At 42.7% G+C, this 18,277-nt stretch overlaps 4 protein-coding genes across 6 annotated transcripts in view; 3 read left to right on the forward strand and 1 right to left on the reverse strand.

The window, feature by feature from the left end:
- The window catches only part of LOC113208587 (forkhead box protein N3), a 13,740-nt gene extending 7,378 nt beyond the window's left edge, over positions 1-6,362 (forward strand). The window contains exons 2-11 of one of the 2 annotated variants that reach the window (XM_026425642.2): positions 1,239-1,348; positions 1,430-1,526; positions 1,614-1,861; positions 1,953-2,165; positions 2,247-2,362; positions 2,646-2,929; positions 3,047-3,102; positions 3,182-3,297; positions 3,407-3,625; positions 3,699-6,362. In XM_026425642.2, the coding sequence (XP_026281427.1) occupies positions 1,259-1,348; positions 1,430-1,526; positions 1,614-1,861; positions 1,953-2,165; positions 2,247-2,362; positions 2,646-2,929; positions 3,047-3,102; positions 3,182-3,297; positions 3,407-3,625; positions 3,699-4,092 (1,833 nt within the window). In that variant the 5' untranslated portion in view covers positions 1,239-1,258 and the 3' untranslated portion in view covers positions 4,093-6,362. The remainder of the gene's footprint in view (positions 1-1,238; positions 1,349-1,429; positions 1,527-1,613; positions 1,862-1,952; positions 2,166-2,246; positions 2,363-2,645; positions 2,930-3,046; positions 3,103-3,181; positions 3,298-3,406; positions 3,626-3,698) is intronic. The other variant, XM_026425643.2, reaches the window with a different exon arrangement.
- Positions 6,363-8,743: 2,381 nt separating this feature from the next.
- On the reverse strand, positions 8,744-11,998 carry LOC113208593 (mitochondrial 2-oxodicarboxylate carrier). 2 transcript variants are annotated; one of them, XM_026425661.2, is made up of 8 exons: positions 11,847-11,998; positions 11,095-11,252; positions 10,793-11,013; positions 10,659-10,721; positions 10,379-10,531; positions 10,179-10,298; positions 9,919-10,100; positions 8,744-9,829 (listed from the first exon to the last, which is right to left on the reverse strand). In XM_026425661.2, the coding sequence occupies exons 2-8, from the start codon at positions 11,165-11,167 to the stop codon at positions 9,709-9,711; spliced, it is 933 nt and encodes a 310-aa protein (XP_026281446.1). In that variant the 5' UTR covers positions 11,168-11,252; positions 11,847-11,998; the 3' UTR covers positions 8,744-9,708. The 2 variants fall into 2 exon arrangements, with proteins under 2 accessions (XP_026281446.1, XP_026281445.1); XM_026425660.2 differs by lacking the exon at positions 11,847-11,998 and adding an exon at positions 11,374-11,534.
- Positions 11,999-12,022: 24 nt separating this feature from the next.
- LOC113208594 (alpha-ketoglutarate-dependent dioxygenase alkB homolog 7, mitochondrial) lies at positions 12,023-13,572 on the forward strand. The gene is made up of 4 exons (XM_026425663.2): positions 12,023-12,772; positions 12,900-13,073; positions 13,152-13,276; positions 13,359-13,572. Exons 1-4 carry the CDS (start codon positions 12,449-12,451, stop codon positions 13,480-13,482), a joined length of 747 nt encoding a protein of 248 aa, XP_026281448.1. The 5' UTR covers positions 12,023-12,448; the 3' UTR covers positions 13,483-13,572.
- The window catches only part of LOC113217031 (transcription initiation factor TFIID subunit 4-like), a 78,851-nt gene continuing 74,092 nt past the window's right edge, over positions 13,519-18,277 (forward strand). Inside the window, exon 1 of the mRNA XM_052265632.1 lies at positions 13,519-13,529. The gene's annotated coding sequence lies outside the window, so the exon portion shown is untranslated. The remainder of the gene's footprint in view (positions 13,530-18,277) is intronic.

The raw sequence follows: 18,277 nt of genomic DNA on the forward strand, positions 1-18,277 counted from the left end.
GGGGGTCGGTAACGCTTTTCATTTTGGAAGTGAGCGAAGTGAGTCTGATCAGGCCGAGGAGGGGGTCGCCGCGGCCTGCTCGTGCCCCTGGCGTGCCTGGAAGGCGTGCCGAGACGCCCGGAAGTGTATTGCACCGCTTGCACGCAATGGCGTTACCTGTCGTGCCCCCGCCCCCGCGCCCAGTTACACGCGACCGGCCCTTAAGTGAGGCGGGTCGCGGCTCGCGGGGCTTCTTGCTGGGGCGGGTCGCGGCTCCACTCTTTTTCCAAGGCAATTTCACAGACACGCGCGCTCACTTTTCACCAGTGAAATGCGTAGCCTCTACTCTTTCGGAAAACGATTAAACTTTGTTGCGGCCCGTCGGCTACGCGTCTGTCTATTTCCCCGCCGGCCGACGACGGATACGTGTCGCCAGAGATACGCCTCGCGATACGTCCCTTGCGCCTCGCTCTGCTGCGCTGCGCCACCCGCCGTGCCTGCGCTCCATATTGATTGGTGTGGTTTATCGCGGTTCGCGCGTGGAGAGTGTGTATCTGATTTCGCGCGATGGCCGCGGCGGTCCTGCGGTGCGGACCGCTAGGAGCTGAGACTGATGCTTTTGAGCATTATTATGCACACTCGACTCTGACACCCCCCCCTCTCTTCCTTGGTTTGTTCGGTAGTTCGGTGTTTGGAGTGATAAAGCGTTCCCTGTGCTGCTGCACGTGCGGTGGCACCTTCAAGGGGGGAAAGGAGATATTGTTTCCTTTAAAGGGATATTGTTTCCTGTGAAATGTGCGCAAACACGTTTTTCTGCCAACTTTTCTGCGGAGCGCAGTGCCCGAGGGGCCCGACGGAGGGGCTACGCGGACTGTGAGGGGTGGGAGAGAGGGCACATTTGCGCGGGGTCGCCATGGAGACAGGTCCCCTCCGTGGGCGGGGGCGGGGGTGGGCTGAGGCCCGGGCCGCCCGGGCGCAGGGCGCGAGCGCCTTTTGAACATGACCTGACTTGAATTCGTGCAGAAACTTGGAATTCAATGGACTTTTTGTACGGCTTCAAATAATGCCAACAAAACGAACAAGCCTTTCATGGTCCCCGTGAAAGTAATGCGTAGGATGAAAAATGTCATTCCACCTTTATTAAACTTTGCCTTCTTTTTAAATACAAATAATTCAGGGACAGAACAAAATTTTGTTATAATTTCGTCATTTAAAACAGTTCTAATTTTAATCAAACATTTTTTAAAATATTTTTTTAGGTCTATGACAAGACTGCAAGATGGCTCCAGAAAGACCATGTCTGGAAGATGGCTCAGGTGTTGCAATCGCCCACATGTTCTCTCTGAATTCAAGTCCTCTTATTTTAAAGGTAAAGGTCTTCTTTTACTCCTATCCACTTAAGCTTTTGTTTTGTTTTTTTGTTAAATATAACATTTCCCTTGCATTTCAGGAAGGGGATGGCACTCTTATTGAGGAGCAAGTTGGAGTTGAAGATGATGATCTCACATCCTTATCATGGCTTGTTCAAAACAAAAATATACTCAAAGGTCTGTTTTGTAGCAGCTTTCAGAAACGTCTTTAAACTGTACCATTGTTGACCTTTCCCCAAAGTTGATTTTTGCTTTTATATACAGGTATAAATCTCAAGCCTGGAGCTGCTCAGACTTCCCCAACAAGTGACTTTGCTGAGGATGGAAGCAGCATCAGTGAGAAGAGTGAAAGGGGCGATTCCACGAGTTCATCTGGAATTGAACAAAGTATTAGTCCCAACATTGGTAACAGTAATCGTGCTCTATCCTTCCCTGATAATGAGCAATCCGTCATAAAGTCTGTCAAGACATCAAAGTTGAAGCATCCCCATCATATACCATATGACCCAATGGTACAATCAAATTAATTTAATATTCCTGCTTTTAAAATTTTACCTACAACTTGGCATTAACTAATCAATTATTTTTCATTTTTTTGAATAGGTTCACATCAATTCTAAGCCGCCATACTCCTTCTCATGTTTGATATTCATGGCTATAGAAGACTCACCAGCTCGTGCTCTACCTGTGAAACAAATCTATAATTGGATCCAATCTCACTTTCCATTTTATCGCAATGCTCCAACCGGGTGGAAGAACTCAGTCAGGCACAATCTATCTCTGAACAAATGTTTCTGTAAAGTCGAAAAAGCACCTGTAAGTTTTTTGACACATTAATTCATTTGATTTCTTGTTCCTCTCTTTCCATTGTTATTGTAATCTATCGTTCATTTTCAGCATCTTGGCAAGGGATCACTATGGATGGTTGACCCAGTTTTTCGCCCAAATCTGCTCCAATCTATAAGCAAAGCACCTGTTAATAATCTAACATTTTTGGAGCGCCCATCAAACAAGTAAGTACTTAGTGATAGATGTGCTATTAGATATTTTTTGTCTTGATAACATCTTGTTTAATTTTTGAACCTTCACGTTCTCATAGAAGTTATTTTATCTCTTGTCTAGATGTTCCATGCTCCCCATTTCTCATCCCATCCCTATCCTATTCTCTGATGCCACCTTCTACTTGATTATTTGTTGTATTTTTTTAAGTGCATGGGAAGGTACACGGTGATTAACATCCCAAACCTAGACATGTGTCTGGTGTTGTATTTAATCAGTAATCTTGTCTCCTTTCAGCTTATCTAATTTAGGAAGCTCTGAAATGAAAGCCAATGGAAATTCCTCTAAATATATGAGTAGTGTAAATCACAAGACTCTCAACAAAGTGTCACGGCTACCAAATGCAGAGCTGTTTCCTTTCCTCAGCCGCCGCTTAGCAGCATCAGGAGTTGAAATTCCTGGGGTTGTTCGTCTGGGAGAAAATAATGAAGGTGATTCTGACGATGAAGAAGATGAAGTTGATGCAGCTCAAGCAATGTTGTCTCTAAAGCATGGTCCACGAGTACTTGGATCTAAAACAGGTAATGTAGCTACAACTTTTTATTACCTACATTTAGTACCTTTGCTTTACAAGAATCTCTCTTGTTGCTGTTCACTGCACACCTTATCTTAGGTCTTAATAACTTATTCTTTTTCAGAAGACATCTACAAACGCTCGTATGTAAGGAAGATGAATAGCCAGAGAACTCGAAAGGTTAGTTCTTGCACACCTCTAAAAACTGGGATGAATCCATTTCACGCAGCTAACATTTTATAATTGTTATGTATTCTAGTCTTCTATTGCTGTCCCCGTCATAACATCATCTCCTAGTGAAGATCATACGTACAGTGCAGGCGCTAACATGTCACCTGATGAGGCATATGGTGAAGGGTCAGACACTGATGATGGGTATGGTTGCCAGCAGCAATAAATTTCATTGTCTTTTACATGTGGACTGTTGTCCGATCGTATTGTCTTGATTGTTGTCAACAATTATCATTATTATTTCCTTTTTTAGTACTGAAATTACTCCTGGTCATCCAAGTCTACCTGATGAGTTAGTTCCATCTGATGCAGAAGAACAGAGACGCATCGCAGAAGGGGCTGCAGATGCCCTTCTGAACTTGGCTGGGTACCGAGCAAAGCTTAATTCACCTTCTGAATCAGGCCATATTGGTTCCAGGCCCCATGTTAGTCCAGAGAAAAGTTCTTTCTCCAAGAGAACCAGGCGTCAGAGGTAAGAAATCTACTTGTTGTAGTACAATCCATATTCAATTAAGTATTCTGAAAAATTCTTTTTTCAAATCTAGGCTACCATCTGACAGTTCGGATACGCCACGGCAACAACAGTTGCGATCAATTCGCAAGCGGGAAAAGCTGGCTCTAGAGCAAGAATTGTTGGATCGTAAAAACATTATGAAAGCAGAGATATTGGCTGATCTTGCAGTTATTCGAAATAACAACAATGTAGTTTTAGGCGTAGAAGTATCAAAAGGTAGCTCATCTTTAGCTGGCTCTATCAACAGCCGATCTGTGAAATTGAAGCCGAAGCGCCGATCCATATCTAGCTTTAAACCAAATATAGATATTAATCACTTGACTAGTGTGCAAGACTCAGTTCGAGTTACAGAGCAACGGCCAAACAGCTCTCAGAAACGAAAGCACTGGTCTCATGATGGCAGTGGGAGGAAAAGCCGAAGGTAAAGAAGATAAGAGACAATAGTAGGTATCAGCAAGGTAGTGGATTAATTGAATCCTGGTATCTAGTCATTCCCTTAAATTATTCTAGCTGAAATTTAAATGAATTGGTTGTGACATGATGTTGAAGCACATTCAACATTACTACAGGAATGAGTTCACATTCTTCTCTAATTTCCCTTACCATTTTAATGCTCAAGTACTCAATCCATTGGAGGATACATTGTCTTTTCTCTAACTGGATGAGTGCCTGGTAGGGCAGGAATCAATAAGCCATTTTGCTTATTGTGTCAAAGCACACACAAATTACTCTGATAATGAAATCAAATCTGTTCAACAATATTTTTGTGTTATTGTTATTTGTTTAAAAAATGGGATTATCTTTTAGTTTAGTCCCCCTTTTTGGAATGGAGTTAACTTTTGTATGAGAGTCAGATACGATACTGTTTGTCAGCCTTGACACAAAATTGCAAATCTTGCTGGTCATTGTCATTGCCTCTTACCTCTTTTTAGTGTTGTTACCCGGTATTTTCTAGTACCAATATACGTAGTTGTTTTGTTTGTATTAAGTGTTTATTTAGAGTTACTAGAGTCTGTCTTGTAAAATGGTTCTGTTCCTAGTTTAATTTTTGTTGTTGTTATAATGAACCCTGGTCATAATAAATTTACATACTTTTGTATGTAACTGTTGATTTGTCATAATTTATTGTATTGTGATGAGTAACCGGCTTTCTAATCATGAATGCATTGAGAGTACTGTGATTTTAATCCTGTTTTCTACTTTGGTACTCATTAGCTGATCAGAATTTTCTGATTGTAGTATCCTCATCTTAATGATTTTGGTTAAAAACTTCCATTTGCACTGGTAGATATCTATGTGTATGGTAATGAATGTATACACCACATTTGATGTGTAATTTGAGAATTAATTACAGGTGCAGAACCATTTCAAATTTGTTGTACAGCAGTACTTACACAGCAATACCTTCTGTGTGATTTTCAAATTGTTTACAACTGTTATTTGTATGTGTTATTACAACTTTTTATCTTTGAGCAATAATTACTTTTATCTCTTGATTGTTTGAAACCATGTCATAGCATGATGTGTAGCTTTGACTGTTCTGTATGGCTCAACTCCTTGGAACCTCTTGTGGAAAGGGTCTCTTCTGTTTCCTTCTGGGCTCTTTCTGACTCTTCCATTTTTTAAAAGCATGTATTAACTTTTTCCATTGTACTCATAGGTTTCTTATTTTGATCTATCCTAAGTGGCTTCTGACAATTTTATTTTATTAGATAGAAGAAATCAATGGTCAATTTTTGTAATGTTAATTTTGGGTACAAAGATAAAAAGTACAAATGCTAATCAACAAACAATCACACTTCTCATCATTTCACTTTTAAGGTGGAGATTGTTTTTGTATTTTAATTATTTTGTGTATTCTCATGTATGTGAGGCTACTTCTATTTCTTTCAATCGTACATTTCTTTGCATTGTACCCCAGAAGTATGAGAGAAGGGGCTTAACAAGGAAGGTTACCAACTCAGTACTTATAATTTCTTTTGAGAGTTTTATCTCTACATCAAGTTGTAGTCTTACATTCCTATCTCAGTTGTTACAGTCATCTCCTTTGCTAGTGAAGAACGCCTCTCAAAGAGGGCAATGTGCCAATAATTTTCTATGTGATCTTAGTCATAAATGACATTCTGATTATTATACCTAGAACACCATAAATTTGTTATTTTAAAGTAATGGCATGGCTTTTATAGTACTAGTTTGAACATTAGTTAAATCTGTTAAATTGAATTCTGTTATATTTCAAAAGAATCAGTATTTTGTACTGCTTGTTGATATTGATTGTTTTTTTCTGCATGTTAGTAGCAGTTTGACTGTGCAGATGTACTTCACTTCTTTTTGCATAAGTTTGAATGTTGGTGTGCAAAGTTTTGATTCCCTAGTTTTCTGTTGCTCTTTAATACAATCTCAGATTTTTAATTTATCTGTTATTTATTTTGCACTCAATGAAATCGGGAGTCATGGGCTGAACCATGCCGAACTTAGAATGATCTAAGGTTTGTTCCCAGTGGAGAGGTCCATGATTGTGTGATGCTCACTTGCTTGGTATTTATGTTCTTAAAAGTGATGCTCAACTATTCACTTCTCTGGATCATGAGTAAAGGTTAATTTTTCATTCTGAGCTATTGTCACGCTTCTGTGATTTGAATGTGCCAAGGGATATCTGCACTCTAATATGCAATAAACTTTGTAGTGTTCTTAAGCTGCTTTTTTATTTAACAACCCTTTGGGATGAAAGATTGATAACCTATGATTCTCTGTACCTTAAAAAAAAAATGTTATTACTAGCCCTATCTAGAGCTATGACAGTGCTATCTCAACTTCTAAACTGTTAGTTATGTTATTGGGTGTTGTATAGGAGTCAATTAATCTGTGTATTACTCTAGCCAAAGTCGATAAAGTGTTAACAAACACAACAGAGGTATATATTCAAATCAGTTCAATTACTTTCAAGTGCCATTTTAAAGTACAGTGGTGAATTAAGCTAAAAACAAATAATTTAGAGTCAAAAACAATTGCCCTGTTGTAGTTTCAAAAATAGAGAATGTTTTTCTTATGAATATCTGCAATAAGCAAAAGGTTTGTACTATTTTTCACATGAGCATGTCATATAATGAATGTTAAATGTAGAAGTTTTTTGGTTAGAAGTTGGAAGATTGAGCATATTTCATAGTTTACTAGTGTTCACATCCTTTATAAGCTTCTAAATCTTATGCAACAAAAATTGTAGGATACTGAATTAAAGTTTGCAACTAGATACTTTAGAAATTATGTTGGTAATGTAATGAAATTGGGGGAATTCATTTGATAACAAATGACCTTTTGCACTTTTGTACTAACACAGCACCTTGTCTTCCTGTAGATACTTGTTTTTGCAGTTGCCTAAGCTACTTCTTATATCTAAAATTCCTTCAAACTTACCTGTGATTTAATGATCTTAGTATGATGTGCCTCACTTGCTGGTAAAAATCAAAATACACGAGTGCCATTGATGAGTTGACCTCTGTCCATCAAAATAGAGTGGCCCTTGATACCTCTTGATTACTGCTCATTGTTTTCATAGTGGTAGTGGCTTTTGGCAATAAATCAACTTTCATATGTGATCAATACCATTTACAAATATTAAATTTACCAATGCTTAGTAATCTGCAAGTCTTCATTCAGTATTTTTTATTGATTTAGGTGTAATCAAGAGATCAGTGCACTTATGTGTATTGCTTTATTATTAAAAGTAATAATTTGAACCGTATACCTTTTTAAATGGCTTCAAAAATAAGGGGGGATAAGAAGGCAGTCAACAAGAAATATTTCTTCAATAGCCTGCCTTTTCTATAGAAAAATATTACCATGAATGGTCATACATGAGCTATACCGGGCTATAGCCTTCTGTAGCTATCAATGTTTTGTAAAGTACTATCAGCCTCAAAGAAAGTCTTCCTGTTTTTTAAACAGCATGTATAAAAGTGTAACATCATGAAATTGAGATGTAATCAAACCACCAGAACTAATGATCCAATTCACTGAAAATATACAATGTATCAGCAATACTATTTTACCAAAATATGTCTAAATTATGTAAGCAATATATGATGTGTAGGTTATTTTGCTCCAGATTGGGGTAATGTTACTAGCTTTCTACCTCAGCAATCGTAGCTGCAAAATCTTTTTAGAATTTTTGAGTCTGAAATTTCTTTTCCATCTATCTTTGTTTTCATCCCTAGAAAATATAGTTATTATCCTTAAATAATCTTGAATACTTCATAGAGCAATAGCAACTTTTGTATTAGAACCATAAATTTATCAAAATTCACTTAGGATTTTATCCTTTGTTTATTGTGTATGACTTAGAAAGATACAAAATTACTGCCCCATGCGAAAAATAAACAAAGAATTGTTTGAAGCCGAACAATTTAACGGTGTGCCAAGTCGAAAGGTCAGTACTGACGTTTATATGAGGGCTGTGTAAAGGAGGGTACATCATAAATACCTCCATATTACTTGTTGTTCGGAATGTGATTGTAACTTTAAAACATTTTTCTTTGTAAAGGAGTTAATAAATGTACCCTCCAACACAATTATGAATTGTTTCATTTGTGTCCTGGTTAAGTTTCTTTTAGGTCCCCACACTGGAAGGCTCCTCTGGTCTAATCTTTGCCAAATTGGATTTGGACCTCATCGGACACCTCTTACAGAAGATAGTGGTGCTAAGGAGTAAAGGCGTGTCTTGCCGTCAGGTGAGCATTGGGGTGCCAGGGTGCTGGTCCAACAAAAAAAGCAAAAAAAAAACTCGCCGGTAAAACAGCATAAAGGCAAAAAAGACAGACTTACTAAATCCACAATTTTCAAAACCCTCCCACTGAAGGGTTCCTCTCTGAGGAACATTAGGAGGGTGGGGGCATTCAATTTTTTGTGTCATGTTTGTAGCTAGTATTGACTATTCGAGTTGATTCCTGTTTTCCTATTTCGAGACAAAGGATCCGTGTGTGGCATTATCAGAGAACTTGACGTTTACCACTAAGGCAGCAGATCAGTCCAAAGAAGAGAGCGTAACTTGTATGAATTGACCCAGAATAAGTCATAAAATGAAAGCAATAGCAGTCATTTATTTTATTTTGCAGTCAACATTAGCATAGATGCACAAAAATACATACTTTAACACTTTTGTCATAAAAAAGAAACTGGCACTCTTGAAATGTGGCACAAAGTCATGAATTGGAAAATTGTATATCTCATAAGCAAATGTGTGCTAATGGTTCAGCTATACAATGCAGTCAAAAAATAACTATTAATTATGTTGTTTTAAGACCTAGACATTTCTTCTTAGCATGCTTTGTGGAAGACTGTAAACACATTCTCATTAATGAAAACAACAGTTTTTCATGGTAGAAAATAAGTACATACCTACATCATTTAAAGTAAATGCGCACAGTACATACAAAATACATTACAATACAGCATATTTAAAAATAATTAATAAACTCATAATAGCAATTATAAAAGCAATAATAATAATTGTTCAGACTATATTTTCGTTTTGGGCCCTGAAATGAATACCATAAAACCAATCATGCAATAGATGTGAACAACAGCTCATCCAGTATTCTGATCAGTCAAGAATACATCATATGCCAACCAATAGATTGATTTGTTTTGTTTCTGCAAATTAAGTCAAACGAAATCATAACAATAAAGGTTGTATCACATGGAAAACCAGAGAAAGAAATGTTAATAATACTCCCGTCAGTAAATGGAATAGCTTTTTTCATCCACAGCCCTAGGGGTAATGCTAAACATACTATACAATACATAGTAATGACTGAGAAGATGATTATCATACTACATAACAGGTTTTAAAATAACTATAACTTAAAAAAATGACTAAGGCTTTGCAAAATTTGACTGGTAAATGAATGCAACATGATTTGATTGTCAGTGCTCTATAAAGTTGTAAATGTCATTAGTATCAAGCCAACTACTTAGGAAGAGGGAAGAGTATGGGCAGAAAATTGGGTGGGTACCTATTCCTAAAACCAGAAAAACTTCTTGATTCAGTCGGGGAAAACCTCTGTAAGGTAAGCATGTGCATGCTCATATACAATGAGCATTATAGCACCACCTGGACCTAATCTCATTACCTTTGGCAACAGACCTTTGTACAAGGCACGGAATCTGTAACATTGAAATAAGAAGTAATAGCAAATGATGTTCTTGAACAATGAAATGACACTAATAGACTGGAATAAATCAACTGGACATACCCTTCCTGACTGTACACCATACCCATGGTGCGAAGAGTACCCTTATAGGTAATAACTCCTGGTGTAGGTTGAGGACCTTGGATTCGACTTTTGGCAACATCAAATGGAATATTCACACAAGAGGCTAAGGTACCAGACACAAATCCCACACCGCAGTTCTTGAAAAATTCTTGCCAGGAACCCTGAAAAAAGGAAAAAAAACCACGATGAAACCTTAGCCAATTAAAATGAAATAAAGCACCTAAAGTTAAATAATTTACCTTGGCTTGAGGAATTAGTCCTTTGACACTGTGGTAAAATCCAAAGTAAACCATATTAAAAGCACCATTACGAGCTATGGTTGCTGTTAAGCCCTTCATCAAGCCATTAAGCCCCAAACCCTGTACAACAAAAATCAGATTTAAAAAGCGTATCCTAAAAGGAAAACAAAACTATTTTTTTTTAATGAAATGAGACTTACTTGTGTACGAACAATTTCCCTTGTGACACTCCATGTTGATGGAGACTGTGTAGTTTGAGATCGATTTACCTGAAGAGTTACTTTCACCACTTCAAATGGATTTACAAGGATAGCTTCAGTAATACCAGCAAATAAGCCAGCCAAACAAAATGTCTGGAGAGATATAAAGAGTGTATTTAATTTCATGAGCCTGAATTGCAGGCAGTTTTAATGCACATTTTGGAAACAAAAAATGGATAAAAATAGACCTGGATTCTTTAGGAAAGGTAAATTGACTTACAACTGGTGTAGAAACTGGTGATCCAAAACGGAAGAACTGCTGGTATTGTTCAAATGTAAAAAACTGGGGAGGGAAAATATCTCATTTAGAGTGCATCATGATAGATAGTTGGATTTGTTGTAGGCAATACAAACCTTCACTGCTCTCTTTGGAGTCTCAGCCAAAATAGGAGGGAAGACACCCTTCCAAAATGAAAAAAAGCCCTCAGACTGATACATTTTCCGAAAACAATCGCCAATACCAGAATACAAATTCATTTCGGTCCTAGAGACAACCTTGCCGGGAGGAAGACGTTGCACTTGCAGACGTGTTTTTATCAAGTCAAGAGGATGCATGATACATACTTCAACAAACCCTAAAAAAGAAAAATTGTCTGTAGTATATTATTCAAAAACAATTTGCATCATAAATATAGAAAGCCTGAAGAAGAACAAACCTGCAGATCCTCCAGCACCTATCTGACGAACAGCCGCCTTCAGATAGTTAGGTTTCTTTTTCTCCTCAGTCATTGTAACTATGCACTCCTACAACTCCAGTTAAAATGCTGACTGACTCTTCCAATGATCTTGCTTAATTAAGTGTGATCTGCATTCCCTAAAACAAGTCAAGGTGAGATAATATTATCAAACTAATTAAGGTGTGGTAGCTTGAGAACTGTTTTGGCCAGGTAATTAACTACTGGACCCTTATCTTATTTTGGGTCTGAACTTCTTACCCTGACACAAACGAACAAAAGCCTTTGACAAATAACTTATCACTATCAACCCCGAAAATACAGCCGAAGCAAAGGAGCTTAGGACTATCCAAAGGAGCAGTAAAGTGAAGACCAAAAGCAAGAACAGACAACAGACGGCGGGGGCTGCTTTTGTGAAACATAACAAGAAGTCATTTGTTTGGTAGCCATCTTGCCGGCATGTACTCGGTAAAAAAAACAGGAACAAATATTTTTACTCTTAGCACTAGTCCTAAAAATGAATAAGTGGGCCAAAAAGCGCCCAAATATACGTAAAAGCCACATACACAGTATTTTGTGAATCTAGATTGAGTTTCAGTTGACTGTGTTGACTGCTAAACAAATGAATCTTTGTTTTCCTATGTGCAAGCTAGAGTGTTCTTCTTTTTGCCTTTCTTTGACACGGACAGGATGGGACGGGAAGCATCCCAAAGAATTTCAATTCGCTGAATCACCTTCAAAAATCAACGATCGTTGAGCTGTTTTCTCGGCAGTCCCACGGCAGGAGCGCTTCCAGAACTTATCTTATCACCAACTAATTCAATCAGCTCAAACAACCGAGAGCCGAGGACAACGAACAACGCGCAAAGCACCACACCAAAATGTAAACATACATCGAGAGCAAAATGCCGGGCCGGCTAGCAGAAGCTAGTTTAGCAGCCGCCGCGCGCCCAACCGAGGAGACGATTGCGTTTGATATTGTTGATCCCAACACTTCAATTAATTAACTAGAGAACAAGACATTTTGTTAAGATTAAAGATTTTAAACATCTCCAAACCAATAAATTATTAGGAGGATTTCCAAAGTGTACAACTTATCTATTAGTTTTGTTGTCGCGAAGTTGGCATCATCAGCTGCTCACCGTACCGTAGCAGAAGACGTCTCATGGCTTAGATGAGGTGGGGTGGAGTGATCGTTGGACCAAACTATACAGTATTTTTTCCTTAACCTGTGGTGATTGGCTGTAATGTTGACAGTATCCTACACATTTCGCTCCACGCTTTACATCTTCGTCACTGATGAGCCTAGTTAAACCCTTTCAGCTGATCCAAAATCATGTTGTATAGAAACAGTTTAAGGTTAGCTCCCTTTTTATCTTTGGTTCAAAGAGCCGGCGGAACAAAAAAGGATCTGATTAACCCATTGATTCACAAGACACGGGCGTTTTCTCATGAATGCAAAGCTGGATCTGACAAGACATTGTCTCATTCTTATCATCTTAACTTTAGTAAAGACATACTTCCTGAAGAACGTGAAGCACTGCTGAAGGACATGATTGTTCATAACGATTTCCTCTCAGATGTTGAAGAAAAATGTATTATTGATGAGATAGAACCAATCATATCAAGACTTCAATACGAGTATGATCACTGGGATAACGTAAGTTGTCAATTTAAAGACCAACTGAAAAAAAAGAAAGATTTACAGTTATGAAAATTAAAATAATGCGCGAATGAAAATTAAGTTATTCATAATCATATCATAACTGTTAAATTTCAATCTTTAGGCTATCCATGGGTTTCGAGAGACTGAACGTCTTCAGTGGACAAAACCAAGCACAGCAATACTTGACAGAGTGAGACAGATTGCTTTCCCTAAAGGGAAACCTCAATTAAAACATGTCCATGTTCTTGATTTAGCAGAGAATGGGTTCATTAAGCCTCATATTGATAGTGTTAGAGTAAGTTTTACGAAGCTCATCTTTATTTCACCTAACCAAACATAATCTGGCTCTGAAAATGTTTTTCTTTTGTTGCAGTTTTGTGGAGATACAATTGCTGGTCTCAGTCTTCTCTCTGACAGTGTAATGAGATTGGTTCATGATAAGGATGCCAACAAAATTGTTGATGTCTTGCTAAAGCAAAGATCCCTTTATGTGATGAGGTATGCAATTAGTCAAGCCTTTAGATTATGATTAATGTAATGACAATTGATCAAATTTTAAAATAATGCTTTTTCCTTTCAGGGATTCTGCCCGTTACAACTTTACTCATGAGATACTGAAGAAAGATACGTCAAGATTTAATGATAACATAGTTCCTCGACATAGGAGAATATCTGTTATTTGTAGAAGTGAAGTCACCAACTGAGGAAGCAGCAATCTAATGGAGGCAAACCTAATCACTTAGATTTTCAGGTAATAGCTATTTAATATCAGTAATAAATAATTTTGAAACGAATTGATGACAATTTGTCGTTTTCTGTATTCCGAACCGTCTGCCTCGATGCGGAGCGGGGAGAAGGGAGTGCACTGAGAAAAAAAAAATCTGTTTCAGCACTATATGTTTAGTCCCCAGACCCAGATCGACGTTTTTTCGTTGCACTTTACGTCTAGCGCTGGGAGCTAAACGTAGCATCTCAGGCAAAGAAAATTTAGAGCACAGCACTAATACTCAATGGCAGGTCACTATCTCATTTTGAGCTGGGACAAAAGTCGGGAGCATTAGACGTACGTTTAGTGCCCGGACAGAAATATTTTTCTCAGTGTGGGATAGAGGGGGAGCAGGCCGCACCGTACCGCACTGCTTTGCACGTTGTGCCCAACATACTATGCCGTCATGCCATGTGCATATCATGGGTGGACCACCCGGACCTCTAGAGCTCTATCCGGACCAAGGTTCGGACCGGTTTGGACCGTAGGTCGGGTCGGACGTCGGACCTGTCGTGCCCCTCACCCAATAGCCGCGCTATCTTCAAATTGCTTGACATTGGCTGGGGGTAGGTAATCGCCCCCCCCCCCCCAGCCACCACCCCTTTTCCCTCCACCTCCCACCCCCTCCGCCACGCCGCGCCACAGAGCGGAGGGTCCCTTCTCTCGCTGCTGCCTTGCCTCCCGCCTCCCTCTCAGTCGTGCCTCGATCACGCTGCCGAACGCCGGGCCGCGCTGCTCTGGCTGGACTCGGCGCCGCCCGCCGCCGCGCTTGCGCGTCGCGACGCGAAGAGAACCTCGTCCTCCGTGAGAGAAAGGCTCGGTGAGCGGCTCCCCGCCTCCTCCATCTGCCGGACTTTGCGTCCCCTCCGAGATGTCGTGCGGGATGTGAGGTACGCATACTCGCCCCGCCTGCCCCGCCGGTGGCTGCGATGCACCGCTGTGCTGTACGCCGGGCTGGCGTACCCATCTCGCGCAGGCCGGCCGGAAGGTTTTTCCCCTCGGGCCCAGGGGCATAGAACACCCCATTTCCTTGGGCCCCAGGAGTGGAGCTGGGCTGGGGTCCCCGACGAAAATGGAATACGTAAAAGGATTAACTTTCAGCGCTCCGGCCCGCGGCTGCCTCCTCAACCCCCTCCCCCCCGGTCGCGGTGCGGCGAGCTCGACCACCACTTCAGGTGTCAACTTTCTTGTTGTTGCCAACATTTTTAGACAAAATGTGGTATAACGCTGACGACAAATGAATGGCATCGCGAGATCCGCTCAGCTTGGTGCCACTGGGGTCGTCCCCTGGCCCTCCGCCCTCTCTAGCCTGCTTACTGCCGCTCCTCTCTCCTCCTTCCGCCCCTCTGCGCCGGCAAGTTGGCCCTTATATAATAAGGAGACAAAAGAGTCATTTACATTTCGCCAGAGTTATCCCGCCTGGCCGGGCTGGCGTAGCGGGCGGGCGCGCGGAGCGTGGCTGTGGACTCGGGAGAGCGCGCGCCTCGGGCGCCACCACCTGGCCGTCCGACCCGGTCAGAGCCAACACGACCCCAAACGAGTCGGGGGGAATCGTTTAAGAATTTAGTCCGTCTCCGGAGTATAGGTCCGGTCCGGGGCGAATCAGACACCTGGTGCAAGAACTACAAAGTAGTGTGCGAGCCGCTCGCCCAGGTACAACTCGAGTAAACACTGGCAAAACAAAGGTGCTAAGCAAAGTCCCACCTTTAAAAAAAGGTACCTAAAAACCGCCATGGGCATGGGCACTAATTTTTAGCACCTTTAGGACCCTTTAGTACCTTTGCAGGGGCACTAAACTCAGAATACGGTTAGTGCCCCAAGAAAGGCCCGTCTTACGTGAGCACCTTTGTTTTTTTCCCGTGTAATATAGGAGGCTTGTGCGAACTGAATTGACTGCCGGGGGCCGCCTGGCACTCACGGATCCGCCGTGTACCTTCTCATTGAAAGGGGAGGTTGTCTGAGGGGTGAGTAAGTGTAAGCGGAGATGTTTGCTCCGGGGGGGGGGGGGGGGGGGGGGGGGGCTCAGCACACTCTACCTGCTGGGGCCGGGCAGTCGGGGGTGCTAGGCAGAGCGAGCACCTCTCACTCGGACAGCAGTTTTACTTCTGTGAAGAAATAACTAACATCTCTGAGCGTCGCTCGCCGGGCTTCTACGAGGTGACTTTATTTACAGCCTGGCTCATCATAGCCTAGCTGAGACCGGCTGCGCGTCGTTGTTTGGACCCCCTCCTCATGGTCCCTGCACTAAGCAGAAGCAGCACGCCGCTTCCCCCTCCCCTCTCTCTTTCTCACAATTAGGCCTCTCGCATACACATTTGTTTTGCGCCCCCCCCCCCTTTCGCCGTGAGCAGGGAAGGGATCGGAGCCCGATAGGGGTTCGGCCCGCCCGTGCGCCTCCCGTGGGGTGTGGCCGATAATCAGGCATTAGCATAGACAAATACACCTTGAAGGGCGGAGAGGAGGGGAGGGGCGGGCTCGGAAGCGTCCAGGGGACGGCATCAGGGACTATTGGGGCCCGGAGGGAAGGGGGTGAGGAGACGCGCTGCTGCACACCGCCAGCCCCGCCCTGCTGCCCCACCGCCTCGCTGGTCCTGGATGGTCCACGCACTATATACCGTTGATGTCCTGCCGCGCCGTGCACCGACCATGCAGGCTCGACCAGGACCAAGTTTTCATCCGTTTTCATCCCTGTGGATGGTACTTGTTCCCCCTCTACTCTCTCCTCCCCGTCAACTCCGCTTCTGCTGCCCAACTCTCTCGCTCTCTCTCTTGCGTTGGCTTTGAGAGATCTTAATATTTTTCCTCGTAATCCCGCCGTGGAGTCCCCCGGTGTGGACCAGGTGCGAGGGCCAGGTGGCGACCCCACCTGACCCTCCTCGCGTCTTTTTGCAGCGCCGCCCGGCAAAACGCGAACTAACACAAACAAATTCCAAAGTCAGCCGCGGCGGCGCTGGTCTGGTTGCGGAGGAGCAGCGTAGAAGCTTTTGTTGAATTATGCCCCCCTCCCCTCACCTTTTCCAAGTCCCTCTGCTTTTGTTTTATGTTAAAAGACCTTATTTATATTTCATGATCCTGTTCGCTAAGTCCGCGTCTCTTGCCTCCGGTGGGGACGTCAGGCACTATTATCATGAAGCCGCCTCTGGTTGGCTCGCTCCGGCGCTATGTCGGCAGTATGGCACTGTGCTGCGCGGATAGTGCTGGGTAAATGTGTACCGACTGTGCACCAGAATATCACGTGGAAGTGGACCAGCTGGTCTTCCCCCGCCCGCCCCGCCCCGCCCGCCCCAAGGCCACGACCGACAGGAGGCCGGCCTGGACACTGTCTCTACTCGCCCCCAACCCTGCGCCACCCGCCCTTCCATCCCGCCGTGTCGCTCAGCGCCTCCTCCCCGCTTGGCCGAGGTTAGCGAACGGGTTGTAACAAAAGTTTGTAGTATTTTTGCTGTCCCGCGGTGTAAATACCGTACCTTTCGTGGTTTTTGCAGGACGTCTCTGTAGCATCACCTGGTGCAAAAATAGAGCAGAGGGTTTCCCTTTTTACGAACAAAACAATTTTTGCAACCAACAACATGTTGCATGCAAACCGGTGAGGTCTTCTTTTTATTGTCTATTTTATTCTACAAAGAAACACTTTTCGTGTTGTAAGCAGTCAAGGAGAAGTTTGTCTGTGCCGGCTGCCAAAAAAGTTTCTGTAGACTTCCCTCCCCCCCCCCTCGCGTGCGTAGTACTGTCCGCCACTTCTCTTTCAAAGACGTGTGCGTGCTGTGGTACTTCCCCGTGGCCCTGAGCGCTCCGCGGCCTCCGGCTGGAGGGAGCCGCCTCCAGGCTGTACTGGGGCGGGGGCTGCTGCATGTCGCAATTTCATTAGCCAGTCCTTGGCGTCGCGTCTCCGCGTATCCTATTGAGTTTAACGCTCGGCCGTGGCTGGCCTGTTGCCGCGGCGGACTGTGCCTGAGCCCCCCTCCCCCTCCCTTTGCCCCGACACCCCCTCACTCTCTCTTTCCTCTTCTTCTTCCCTGCCCGTCGCGCCGCCGTGCCCTGATATTCTCACTGGAAAAACAAATGTAGGAGTCAAGACCCTTAGACCCTTCTTGGGGTGTTAATCACTTTCGTGCCTTTACAGAGGCACTAAAAGATTCGCACCCCCTGAAAAGGCACGAACATGTCAAAAAAGTGATAAATTTTAGTGCCTCTCGGGACCCCCGTACCTTTCTAAAGGCATTAAATTTGGCTCCTTTATAAGGTACTAAGTCCTACCTTTGTTTTTCCAGTGCTTCCGCGCTCTTTTATACCAGGTGGCTGACTCACGCCGCTCACTTTCGTAGCTATACTGTACCGCATGCACGCGTGCGGTCTGGTTGCCTACTCGTACGGGGCCATGGAGCCGTGGGCAGCGTGGATAGGCAAACCTGCCCTCTCCCGTGCATGCGGTACAGTAAAGCTACAAAAGTGTGCGGCGTGAGTCAGCCACCTGGTACGTCTTGAAAATACTAGTAATACTAATACCCGAGGGGGCAATAACTCCGGGAATCATGTACACCTGCCTTGGAATCATCAGGATAAAAAATAATCGATATCAACAGAAATCGCTTAAACTAAGCGGGGAACTAGTGAAACTGCTTCAAATCAGTAATTAATAAGCGTTTTGTACCACTAGACTAGAAAACCTAAGGAATAAATAGAGGCGGACGGGAATCACTGGGAATCACGTATTTCGGGAATCATGTGTACAC

The sequence above is a fragment of the Frankliniella occidentalis genome, unplaced genomic scaffold (assembly GCF_000697945.3).
Source record: "Frankliniella occidentalis isolate FOCC.00 unplaced genomic scaffold, Focc_3.1 Scaffold28, whole genome shotgun sequence".
Lineage (NCBI taxonomy): Eukaryota > Metazoa > Arthropoda > Insecta > Thysanoptera > Thripidae > Frankliniella > Frankliniella occidentalis.

Coding starts and splice junctions, on each gene's coding strand:
- LOC113208594 (XM_026425663.2), top strand. CDS start 12,449: ATGTTGTATAGAAACAGTTTAAGGTTAGCTCCCTTTTTATCTTTGGTT. Junction 12,773..12,899: donor AGTATGATCACTGGGATAAC/GTAAGTTGTCAA, acceptor TTCAATCTTTAG/GCTATCCATGGGTTTCGAGA. Junction 13,277..13,358: donor AGATCCCTTTATGTGATGAG/GTATGCAATTAG, acceptor TTTTCCTTTCAG/GGATTCTGCCCGTTACAACT.
- LOC113208593 (XM_026425661.2), bottom strand. CDS start 11,167: ATGACTGAGGAGAAAAAGAAACCTAACTATCTGAAGGCGGCTGTTCGT. Junction 11,014..11,094: donor AGGTGCTGGAGGATCTGCAG/GTTTGTTCTTCT, acceptor TTTCTTTTTTAG/GGTTTGTTGAAGTATGTATC. Junction 10,722..10,792: donor CTCCAAAGAGAGCAGTGAAG/GTTTGTATTGCC, acceptor TTCCCTCCCCAG/TTTTTTACATTTGAACAATA.